Genomic DNA, 11,461 nt, shown 5'->3' with positions numbered 1-11,461 from the left:
CTCTATTACTAAAATGCGGCACAGGAATCCAGAGGTGAAGCCACACACACTCTTCTCCCGCCTCCTCCAAATAAAGCCCTTTATTCTTGTGGGTTTATAAGTACTGTAAAGAGACTCTCCTTCCAGCTCACGTGGCCTGGTATCAAATAAAAACTCTAGGCTGTTTGATAGAATAACCTCCTGCCACCAGTAAAGGGTCTCTCTCTGGGCTTGATATCCTCTACTGTAAAAGTTTGCCCTTTCCACGCTGGCAACTTGTTGACACCCCAACAAGTTTCTAAGCCTCCTCAGTGTTACTGTAAGACACAAACTTTCGCCTCTTTTCCTGAGGTAAGTTTTGTCCTCTAATGAGTTACCACTTCTGTGAGTCCCGATACCTTGCTGGAAAAAGAATGACGGTACTTCTTGGCACAAAAGAAAAGAATTTTATTAACCTTAGAACATAGTTGTTTATTTAACGTTTCATGTGTTTATAAGATATGTTTCGGTTGTAGATAATCTCTGTCAAACATTTAACATCGAGCCTTCCTGAACCTCATCTAGATCCCCACTATCCTGACCTCTCAGCTTTCTTCTTCACACCTACCCACTCCCTCTCCTCAACTGACAAAACCGCTGCTCCCTCCTTTTAAACTGGGAACAGTCCCGCCCCCACCAGAATAGTATGTCAGTCAGGCTGGAGGTGGATTAACTCTTTTCCAGCCAGGTAGGAATAAATATTTCAAAACCGTGTCAAGTACAACTACATTTCGATCCCGTCCGTCTTCTGAAGCAAGTGCCCTCCCAGAGTTATTGGAGTACAACTCCCATCACGCTTGACCTCAAGAGTTCAAGCCAGTGTGCATTTTTATTCTCCATTTATTCAACCCTTTGAGGTAGATTCAGCAGAGATAAAGCGATACTTTTTGAAGGGACGGAGTACCATGTGCTGAATGTCCTAAATCTCCCCACCCTATGTGCAGCAGTCTATCCAGGGCACTCTGCCTTATTGGCAAACCCGGGTTTAGCAATGCACGATTGCCTATAGATCAAGGGTATATAGAATGTGTGGCCCACAATCCTCTGTTGGACTTCAACTCCCATCATCCTTTGCCAACCCGTGATACAGACTATGGCAGATTCTGAGTCCTACTTGGCTCCAACAGGACTCACAGACCCGGAATCTGTTTGAATGACCTTGTATATTGGGAGTTAACAAAAATAGTTTTGTGGGTGAACCAGTACGAGTTGTTCTTTATTTCCCCCCACATCACTCCAGGGCTAACTTCCAAGTCCCGGACTGCAGAATCCGGGACCGGCAGCCGTGTGACACCGGAAGTTGCATTGACGTAACATCCGGTGTTGCTTTGCCCTTCTATGGGCACAAAAAATGGCCACCGCCGGCTTCAAAAGTAGCTTCTACACATGACCGGAAGTGCGTCAACGCAACTTCTGGGGTCGGCCCGCCCATCTATGGGCACCAAAATGGCCGCCGCCGACACTGGAAGTCGCATCTATGCACTTCCGGTCATGCATAGATACGACTTTTGAAGCCGGCGGCGGCCAATTTTTGTGCCCATAGAAGGGCAAATCAGGGGGGGGAAATGGCCGCCGGCAGGAGAAAATAACGGAGAAAAACGGGAGACGAAATGATATGGGGGACCACCGGGAAAAGGTAAGTAAAAACGGGGGTTTCCCGGGGAAAACGGGAGACTTGGCAGCTATGTTCCAGGGAAGAAGATGGTGATCAGGCGACAGCATCTCCCGTTCCTTTCCACCCTTCAACTTTGCCTCAGGGACACAGTGTGAGAGAGGAGTCAGGGGACCACAGCCAAAAGAACGGGTAAAGCTTCTCTGTGAAGGAGGCCCTCAAAGTGAAGAGTGTTTCTGAGCTACAAGGGTCGGAGAAGGTCACCCGCCCTGCCTCATAGTCCAAGCTAACCAGAATCCTGCGGGTCGGGGTCTCCGGCTCTGCCACAATTGCTGGCGTTGCAGGAAGGAGCTGGTAGGGCCCCAACTCCACAGCCCAAACCCCATGTTCTGGTTGAAGTACCACGGGCCTCTTCCTTTCCACAGATTCCTGAGCTACACCGAGGGCCCAACCGCAGCGGCCTTTCACATCTACCAGCCAGTGGTGGCGGCCGCTCAAGAATCCCTCAGAGCCCAGCACACAGAAGGAGGGGTGGAATCTTCTAGAAGTGTTGAGGTAAGCTGGGAAGCCATCCCTGCGGCTCACAGTCCTCCGGTCAGCTGAAATCGCCAGGTTGGGATGAGCTGAATCGGGATCCAAGGTGATGATCTCTGTAATAACACAGAGGAATGTGTGCCTCTTATCTACATCACATATGAAGCGCATGCACAGATAAGATCTGCTCTGGATTATTAATAAAAGGAGAAACTGGCTGCCCAGCTTAGTATTATTGCGCTCCCTCCAATTCCTAGAGCGATGAGACGTTTCAGTAGTGCAGTGCTTACTATGTTTGGTTTCCATTGGAAGGAGGTTACTGGAGACTCTTTTTTTTACATCTAACCAGGGCTGTTTTTCAGCTGGAACTCGTCGGAGGCGCCCCTAAAAGTGGCTGTGGCGCCTCTAAAACAGTGTTTCTCAACCTTTTTTGGGCCACGGCACACTTGTTCCGTGAAAAAAATCACGAGGCACACCACCATTAAAAAAGTTAAAAAAATTAACTCTGTGCCGCCCTATATTATAATTACGACTGTAAGAAACACTTGCCAAATATTGCTCTCCGGCGGGTCAGTGCTGTGTATTGGCGGCTGCCAGGCTCGTTTGCACTGAGCTTTGGGAAAGAGGAGGAGAAATATTGCTTTCCGGCGGGTCAGCGCTGAGTATTGGCCCTTCTCGTCGCCGCACGTCGCGGCACACCAGCCAGCGTCTCGCGGCACACTAGTGTGCCACGGAACAGCGGTTGAGAAACGCTGCTCTAAAAGCTGAACAACAGGGTTGTCCACTCCACCCCACCCTCCCACTATATATAAGGGTCTGGTGACTTCTTTCAGTGTATCTGAAGAAGTGTGCATGCACACGAAAGCTTATACCTAGAACAAACTTAGTTGGTCTTTAAGGTGCTACAGGACAATTTTGTAATTTCTTTCATCCCAAAAAGGTGAGAGTTCCTGCACCTCTTTTTCTAGAAGAAGAAGAAAAAAGCACTGCATATAAATGCAAGTCTCGCTATCCGAACACATTGCATTTTCAGGAAATTGCTTGTCAAGGCAAGCGTTTGCTTAACGAGTCAACAATTTCCATGGATTCCTACGTGGAAATTTCTAATGCATTCCCGGACATGGAATTTTGACCCCAAAACAAAACAAACAAACAGGGGAAACCCTCTGAAACATTGCAAAAGCCAAAAAGGGGGGGGGGAAATGATCTTATTTGTACAATCTACCTCCTCCCCTTCTACTCACGGTTTCTGCCTTGAGCAAAACACAAAAAAAGTAAGGCTTGCTCAAGGCCGCTTATTTGTTTACCGTGCTACATGCAGGTCCAACTGTTTGGATATCTGAATCTGTGGTGTGTGTAGCGAGGTTTGGGGTGCTAATTCCTCATGTTTGGATAAGCGGATTTTTGTATCATGGAAGTGGTATAGTAATCTCTGGCATGCTTTTGTCTCTATACCTGTTCTCCTGACCACTCTACACTAAAAACCCAACCCTACCTGAAGTTATTCAATGTCCATTGTAAAAAAAAAAGGGGGGGGGAGACCTTTCTCCCATCCCTTCCTTGGAAGTACCATGTCTAGGATATAACTAACATCATCAATGCTACTATTAACCTACGAAGAGCCAAAGGTGGGATACAGCCATTGTGGCTAGTTTGAATTGATAGCCCCTGATATTCTACTAATGTTCTTTTAAAACCAGCCAAGTCGGTGGCCTTCACTGCCTCTTGTGGCAGTGAGTTCCACAGGGCACCTGTGTGTTGTTGCGCGAAGAAGTTAGTGCAAAGCACAAACCTCTCATCTCGGTCATATGCTCCCACAGGGCAGTCTTCTTCCGAGAGAGATGGAAAATTCTCTCTTCCAATTCAGTGGTGGACACAGGTGACCATTTTGGAAAGTTCCAGTTTTTGCACCTAGCGCGAAAGAGAGAGAAAAATCAGGTGGCTGCTGGGCACATAATCCTGTTTGGCAGAAACTCTGGGCTGTATTCAACTACAGAGCAGAAACACTGAAAATGAATCGACCTAATGAGAAGAGAAGACTCCCTGGAAAAGACCCTGATGTTGGGAAAGACTGAGGGCACAAGGAGAAGGGGACGACAGAGGACGAGATGGTTGGACAGTGTTCTCGAAGCTACCAACATGAGTCTGACCAAACTGCGGGAGGCAGTGGAAGACAGGAGTGCCTGGCGTGCTCTGGTCCATGGGGTCCCGAAGAGTCAGACACGACTAAACAACTAAACAACAACAACAAAATTAACAGCATTTCAATGGGTCTGCTCTGAGCATGACTGGCAGTGGATACAAACCTCTCAGTCTGGTTGATGACAGAATGAACCACACTTAACAACCACAGTTGCTTACCTCTTCAAGAGGCTCCCAGCATCCTAAAAGGGGAGGAGAAATGGAGAGAAAGCAGAATTGTAAGGGGTGCCCTTTCACAGTACTGTATCATAATTCACAACTCAAAATTCCTCCATGAACTATGTGGTAGGGTGGGGAGTAATGTATGAACTGGGCTCTTCCTGAAGTCTAATTTTGTGGTGGGACGGCTTATTAAATTTGTATATTTGTATTCTATTGCTTTTGAGTGCTTCCAGATGACCTATTTACCAATCTGTTTGCAGGGAGTTTAGATACTGCTGCACCGAAGCAAGTCTTATACTGTGCTCCTAGTAAGTTAGCAAAAATGTGCAAGACAGGTAAAAATGTCTGTCGGAAGTGCAAAGAAAAAGAAGGCACTTCCTATCATATGTGGTGGACGTGTAAGGTAATAAAAGCATTCTGGGAAATGATATACAATGAACTGAAAGAAAGGTTTAAAGCAGGCATCCCCAAACTTCGGCCCTCCAGATGTTTTGGACTACAATTCCCATCTTCCCCGACCACTGGTCCTGTTAGCTAGGGATCATGGGAGTTGTAGGCCAAAACATCTGGAGGGCCGCAGTTTGGGGATGCCTGGTTTAAAATAACTTTTTATAAAAAACAAACCAGAGGCTTTTCTATTAAGAATTGTAGGTACTGGAATTCCAAGGGAGCAGAAAAGACTTTTTATGCATGCGAAGACAGCTGCACGGATGTTGTTAACCCAGAGATTGAAAGAAGATAAAGTCCCTACCAGAGAAAAATGGCAAATCAAGTTGTTGGACTATGCCGAAATGGCAAAACTGACCGGAAAGCTCAGGAACCAGGAAGACCAAAACTTTAATAAGGAATGGGGGGGAATTTAAATTTATCTGGAAGACCACTGTAAGCAGTTAAAAACATTAGCAGGACTGTAATAACACTTGTAATGTAACAAGAACTATGAACGTAATGGAGTTGTAAAAAATTTGGATTGTAGAAAAAAGATGCAGTAGAAAAGGTTTAACAACAGAACCCATGGAGGGGAAGGTCCAGAGATTCGATGGAATATTGTAATTTTGGGTGTGTTGTTGTATGATTATAAACTTAAATATGTAAAACCAAAGAAAAAAATATTTTAAAAAAATAAAATAAAACCAACTTCTTTCAGAGGGACTTATAGTTGTGTTTTTCGGGAAGTTTCATTGTACATTAACAGATCTTGCACACCATTCTCTCGGAGCAGATGCACCTTCTGTTTTCAGTGCTTCCAAACATTTAGCTTTGGAGCATGCAGTGGCTTAAAAGCTCCCCCTCTCCTGCTGAATGGGCGGCTCCAAGACACTGGAGACAGGAACCCTGCTGCAGAAACAGCAACGTGTTTGCTGGACGACCACGCCGCTGGACCACATGTTTGCTGGACGACCATGCCGCTGCTTTTACCTTGAGGAGCTCAGTATCCGGCCGCTGACACATTTGTTCCAGCTCAACTATCAGCCCTCGTAGAAGCGGCGCCCCCTGCAGGATCTTGCTCTCGTTCTCCCGCTGCATTTTCTTCACCTCGCTGGCCACTTCCGAAAGCCCCTGTAGGGCATGGCTCTCCCTGTCCTGAAGGGTCTTCCTTAACTGCTGGAACACGTGGGCAGTTCTCTGCCCCTCGGCTTCCGCACGACCCTGTAGAGGAAGGAACGTGAAACGGTGCTGTTCCAAAAGGGTGAGGACAGGAAATATCGAAAAGCAATTTTTCTCCTTGCTGCAGCAAAACCAGTGTATCAGAGCCTAGTAAGTTCAGTGATGCTCCTGAATACGAGTCGCTGGGGAACACAGGAGGGGAGGGGGCCCTTTTGCTTCAATCCTGCTTGCTGGGCTTCCCACAAGCAACTGCTCAGCTGCTGTGAGGACGCAAGGCTCTTATGTTTCCATGCAGTTGCCCCTCCTCGGGCTTGTCCTGATGGGAGTTCAGAGTCCAACAACATCTGGGGAAGGCTGTGGCTCAGCGGTAAAGCACCCGGCTTGCATACAAAAGATTCCAGGTTCAATCCCCACCATTTCCACGTAAGGCTAGGAGATAACCCAAGTTGAAACCCTGCAGCTTCCTATGTTCCTATTGGGGGTGGGGGTCATGTTGGCTCCCCTTTGGCCTACTGCAAGCTTCCCAGCGCAGCCTCAACTCTATGATTCGCCCAGTAACATCCATTAATACTGTGTGATTGCATATCCTAAGAACCTAGATATACCATCTCATCCAGTAGCCTGCTCCTCCAGTGGCCAACTAGATGCCTGTGGGAGTTCTGCAAACAGGCCCTGACAAGTGAAGTGACTCCCCCCATCTTTGCTGCACTTCACGGCCCGCCATTTGAGGCAGCAGGGAGGCCTGCGACGTTTTGGCTGCATACACACATTTAAAGCACATGGTCTCCCCACAAAGACCCCTGAGCGCTGTGGTTTACCCCTCACAAAGCTATTGCTTTGTTTATTTGTTAATTTCTATACTGCCCTTCATCCGGGGATCACAGGGCGGTTTACAATATAAAGCCACAAAAAAACAACAACCCACATAGCCTTCGTAACAAAGCTATGATTACCAACATTGCCTTTGACAAACTACAGTTCCCAGGATCCCTTGGGGGATAACATCATATTTTAAATCAGGCATCCCCAAACTGTGGCCCTCCAGATGTTTTGGCCTACAACTCCCATGATCCCTAGCTAACAGGACCAGGACCAGGTCGGGGAAGATGAGAATTGTAGTCTAAAACATCTGGAGGGCTGAAGTTTGGGGATGGCTGCTTTAAATGCATGGTGTCAGCTTACCTTACACCATGCATTTGCTGCCGTGTCTAGTTTGGGTCTTATGGGGTTTTGCTTACAACTAAGGTTTGGGCTGAGGACTATACTCTACATCCCACACCGGTCTGAAACAGAGCAACTCTGCTTTTTGTTTCGACTTCCTCAACAACAGTGTTTCCCAAACTTGGGTCTCCGGCTGTTTTCGGACTACAACTCCCATCATCCCTAGCTGGCAGGACCAGTGGTCAGGGATGATGGGAGATGTAGTCAAAAGCAGCCGGAGACCCAAGTTTGGGAAACCCTCCCCTACAAGGTACGGATTGGGGTCACTGTGTGCTATCCATTCATCAGCACAACTGCTCTCTATTTGTGTAGTCATTTGCCTCTTAATTGCTAATTATATACATACATGTGCCACATGTTACACATTTTGATCTGTGGCACCATTGTTTCAAGAGCTACTGTTGCTATTTGTCACCCCAGCTGGTCTAACAGAGTTTGCCGGATGGACATATACATTCTGACACAAAATGTGCTTCTTTTCTAAGTGATGTCACTCAAGCCCCAAATATACAAGCGTTCTCCACCCCCATCGTTCAGCCCGGACACTGAGGTCCAGCTCCAAGGGCCTTCTGGCGGTTCCCTCCCTACAAGAAGTGAGGTTACAGGGAATCAGGCAGAGGGCCTTCTCGGTGGTGGCGTCTGCCCTGTGGAATGCCCTCCCACCAGATTTCAAGGAAATAAACAAATATCTGACTTTTAGAAGACATCTGAAGGCAGCCCTGTTTAGGGAAGTTTTTAACGGTTGATGTTTTATTGTGTTTTTAATATTCTATTGAAAACCGCCCAGAGTGGCTGGGGAAACCTAGCCAGATGAGCGGGGTATAAATTTATTATTATTATTATTATTATTATTATTATTATTATTATTAAAGACAGCTTTGCCTAAGAAGGCAAACTTACCAGCAACATCTCTAGCCTTTTCCCTTGGTTCATTGCGAGGACCTCCCTGCTGTCCCTCTCGCTTTTCAACAAGGCCAGGTGGTGTTGAAACTGGGCCTGCCCAAAGCAAAGAGCAGGTGGGTGTTCAAGGTTTAGGAAGTGGACAGTTTTGGGTTTCTGTATCATTCTTCTGCCGTAGGCTCCCTCCATAGGCATGAGTAGTGCCAGATTTACGTATAAGCTAAACAAGAGCTTAGGGCCCCACCCTCTTGGTGCCCCCCCCCAAAAAAAACAAAGAAAAAAAACCTTGATGTACATTTCCAAAATATAAGAGAAAAAACAAATAAAATAAAGTCTACATACAACAATAGTGTTTTGTGTTGTGTAGGCTCCTATGGTGTAAGTCATGGGCCCCGCCTGCTAGCCTGCTCTCTAAAATATCAGTGGTTTGCTCATTTCTATATATAGGATGCCTACATTCTGCATGGACTGGTTGCATGGCAACATGGGCAAATGGCTTTAGATACCTATTAGGTCCATAAATGACCAAATAGCATATAAGGGTAAAGGGACCCCTGACCATTAGGTCCAGTCGTGACCGACTCTGGGGTTGCGGCGCTCATCTCGCGTTATTGGCTGAGGGAGCCAGCATACAGCTTCCAGGTCATGTATAGGACCTCAAGCCTCCTTAAAAGGTGTGCACTCTTTCCTGCGAGGTTCTAGTTCTAGCTTCCTGTGAGCACCTGGTAAGCATAGCTGCCAAGTTTTCCCTTTTCTCGCGAGGAAGCCTATTCAGCATAAGGGAAAATCCCTTAAAAAAAGGGATAACTTGGCAGCTATGCTGGTAAGAGGATCCTGAAAACCCATTTCAGACAATGGCAAGGCTCCTGAAATGTGAACCCTTGCAAAGCCTTCCATCTCAAAATGCCCTGTGACTGCAGGTCATAGGCAACAGTTCCTAAGCCAAAGTGCATTCAGTATGCAAACAGAAACAGCAGCCAAACAGCCTGCTTTAACTTGAAAAATCCACTGGAGGGGCAGAGGCTGAGAGTGGAAGAAGCAGGTGGCGGGGGAAATAAATGCTTTAACTCTTTTCCCCACCAGCCACTTCCCTACTACAAAACCACCCCCGAGAAACTTCTTTCCTGCACAGGGTTTCAAATGCATGGTTGCGTGCATCACGTGTGTGTTTTTTTTAATGCCTCAAGTTATGAAATAGAGAAATATGGAAATGACGTCAAACGAAGTACCTGGGGAGCCAGCTTAGCCCAGCGGTTCCATTGACCAAAGTATTGCTTAGATCCCTTAATCGCTTCCAGCGGTTTGACACCCGCGGGCGCTGCCTGACTTTTTTAAAATTAAAATAATAATAATAAATGAAGTAACTGGGAGCGGGGAGCCTAACTGAAAAGAAAAGCAAAATGCGGAAGCTCAGGTACATTGGGTTTGTTGCTGGGAGGAGCCCCTTGCTTGAATGTCAGCAGGAAAAAAGCCAGGAAGACTTGCGTGCCCCACTGCAGCTAGTGCAGGGGTGGGGGAACTCACAGTCCACAAGATGTTGCTGGACTACAGCTCCTATCCTCCCTAATCACTGGCCATGCTAGCTGGAGCTGAAGGGGACAGGAATCCATCTGCTGGGCACCAAGCTCTTTCTGCTTGCAGAAGTACAGTAGATTTGCTGCATGTGTTCCCCTGTTTGGGTGTGCAAACAGGTCCTCAGGGACTCTGATTTTGCTGCAGTTACTGTGCATGCAGAGAACTTTTTTATAAAAAAACAAACTAAAAAGCTAGAAAACTTTGGTGTTTAGAGGGGCGAGATGAAAACTGGACTCTGCTCTTCCTCCCGCCAAACAGATGAATGGCTGAATTTTAGCTTGCTTTTAGCATGCATTCTGTTCTGGCGTACAATCAGAATAGGCAGTGTGTTGGGCGATGGATAGGAAGCAGGCAGTGCACAATAGTTCTGCATATTTACGTTCAAGTGCACTTAACAGCACAGACAGGGGACTTGTGGCCTTCCATTTCTTGTTGCATGCCAGCTCCCATCAGTCCCAACCAGCATGGCCAATGAGCAGGCATGATGGGAGTTGTAGTTCAGGAACATTTGCAGGGCTGAAGATTCCCCAAAAGCTGCTCTAGAAACAGGGAAGGATATTTATGAATACGATCTTGGACTGTTGGCGTTATGTGGATTCATGGTTTTTTATACAATTAATAAATCTTTATATGGACACTATAAATTATATGTAACGCCGGTATATATATATCTACGTAAAGCTGATACGTGTGAAGTCTTAGGGTAAATACACTGCATAACACATGTGTGTGTTTCTTTTATTGTTTCGATACATAAAGCAAAGGGTGCTGCAATTCCTAAGAAATCTTCTGCGTGCAAAATGCATCCCCAATCTCTCACCTCGGCTCCCCCCCCCCCCCAACAAATCAAAAGCAAAATAATGTTTTGTTTTTAATGCAAGTATCTCGTGAACAGAGATCACTGGAGGAAACGCTCCCCAAGCTACGATCCTTCCCACCACTCTGGGCTGCGTGCAAAGCTCGCCTTACTCAGAGTAGCCCTACTGAAGGCAATGAACTTTACTGATTGCGAAAGGGGGGTCATTGCTTCCGACTGGAACTTCGTGGAAAGGCGCCGCTCTTCTCGCTGCTTTTACCTTGTAGTCCTTGGCTGCCTCGTCCACGGGGACCACCGCGTGAGATCGGTGCTCTTTGGATCTGTCGCAGACCACGCAGATGAGACCCTCGTCCGCCAGGCAGAACAACTTCAGCGGCTCCTGGTGCTGCCGGCACACCAGCCCCGCTCCTGGGCTGCTGCTGGCCGGCGGCGGGGAAGGCGCGCCCCGAGAGGTGCCGGGGAGCTCGGCGAGCGAGGCCAGCTCCTTGGCCCTCTCGGCCACTTTGCCCAGCTGCGCGTTGGGCCGAAGCTTCCCGGAGCGGGACCTCTTCCTGCACTGCGGGCAGGGGAAAAAGCTGTCGCCCAGGCCGCTCCAGTAGGTGGTGATGCACGCCCGGCAGAAGTTGTGCTCGCAGCTCAGGATCACCGGATCGCCGAAGTAATCCAGGCAGATCGGGCAGAAGAGCTCTTCCCGCAGGGCGCGGGCGACGGCGACGGCGGCCATGGAGGAAGGAGGGAGAAGAAGCGCTTTTTGCAACGGCCCCTGCTGGCACCGCCTGCCTCTTTCTTGCTCAAGCGTGCAAAAATAAACA

General features: G+C 47.7%; 1 protein-coding gene across 2 annotated transcripts; it reads right to left on the bottom strand.

Annotated features, from left to right (window-relative positions):
- Nucleotides 1-402: 402 nt before the first annotated feature.
- Nucleotides 403-11,461, bottom strand: LOC118081072 (E3 ubiquitin-protein ligase TRIM7). 2 transcript variants are annotated; one of them, XM_035107229.2, is made up of 6 exons: nucleotides 10,909-11,461; nucleotides 8,258-8,353; nucleotides 5,948-6,178; nucleotides 4,526-4,548; nucleotides 3,957-4,075; nucleotides 403-2,280 (listed from the first exon to the last, which is right to left on the bottom strand). In XM_035107229.2, the coding sequence occupies exons 1-6, from the start codon at nucleotides 11,371-11,373 to the stop codon at nucleotides 1,772-1,774; spliced, it is 1,443 nt and encodes a 480-aa protein (XP_034963120.2). In that variant the 5' UTR covers nucleotides 11,374-11,461; the 3' UTR covers nucleotides 403-1,771. The 2 variants fall into 2 exon arrangements, with proteins under 2 accessions (XP_034963120.2, XP_034963121.2); XM_035107230.2 differs by lacking the exon at nucleotides 8,258-8,353.

Source organism: Zootoca vivipara, chromosome 2 (genome assembly GCF_963506605.1).
Source record: "Zootoca vivipara chromosome 2, rZooViv1.1, whole genome shotgun sequence".
NCBI lineage: Eukaryota > Metazoa > Chordata > Lepidosauria > Squamata > Lacertidae > Zootoca > Zootoca vivipara.
Note: the sequence above shows the minus strand (reverse complement) of the source record. Positions and strands in the feature narration are given on the sequence as shown.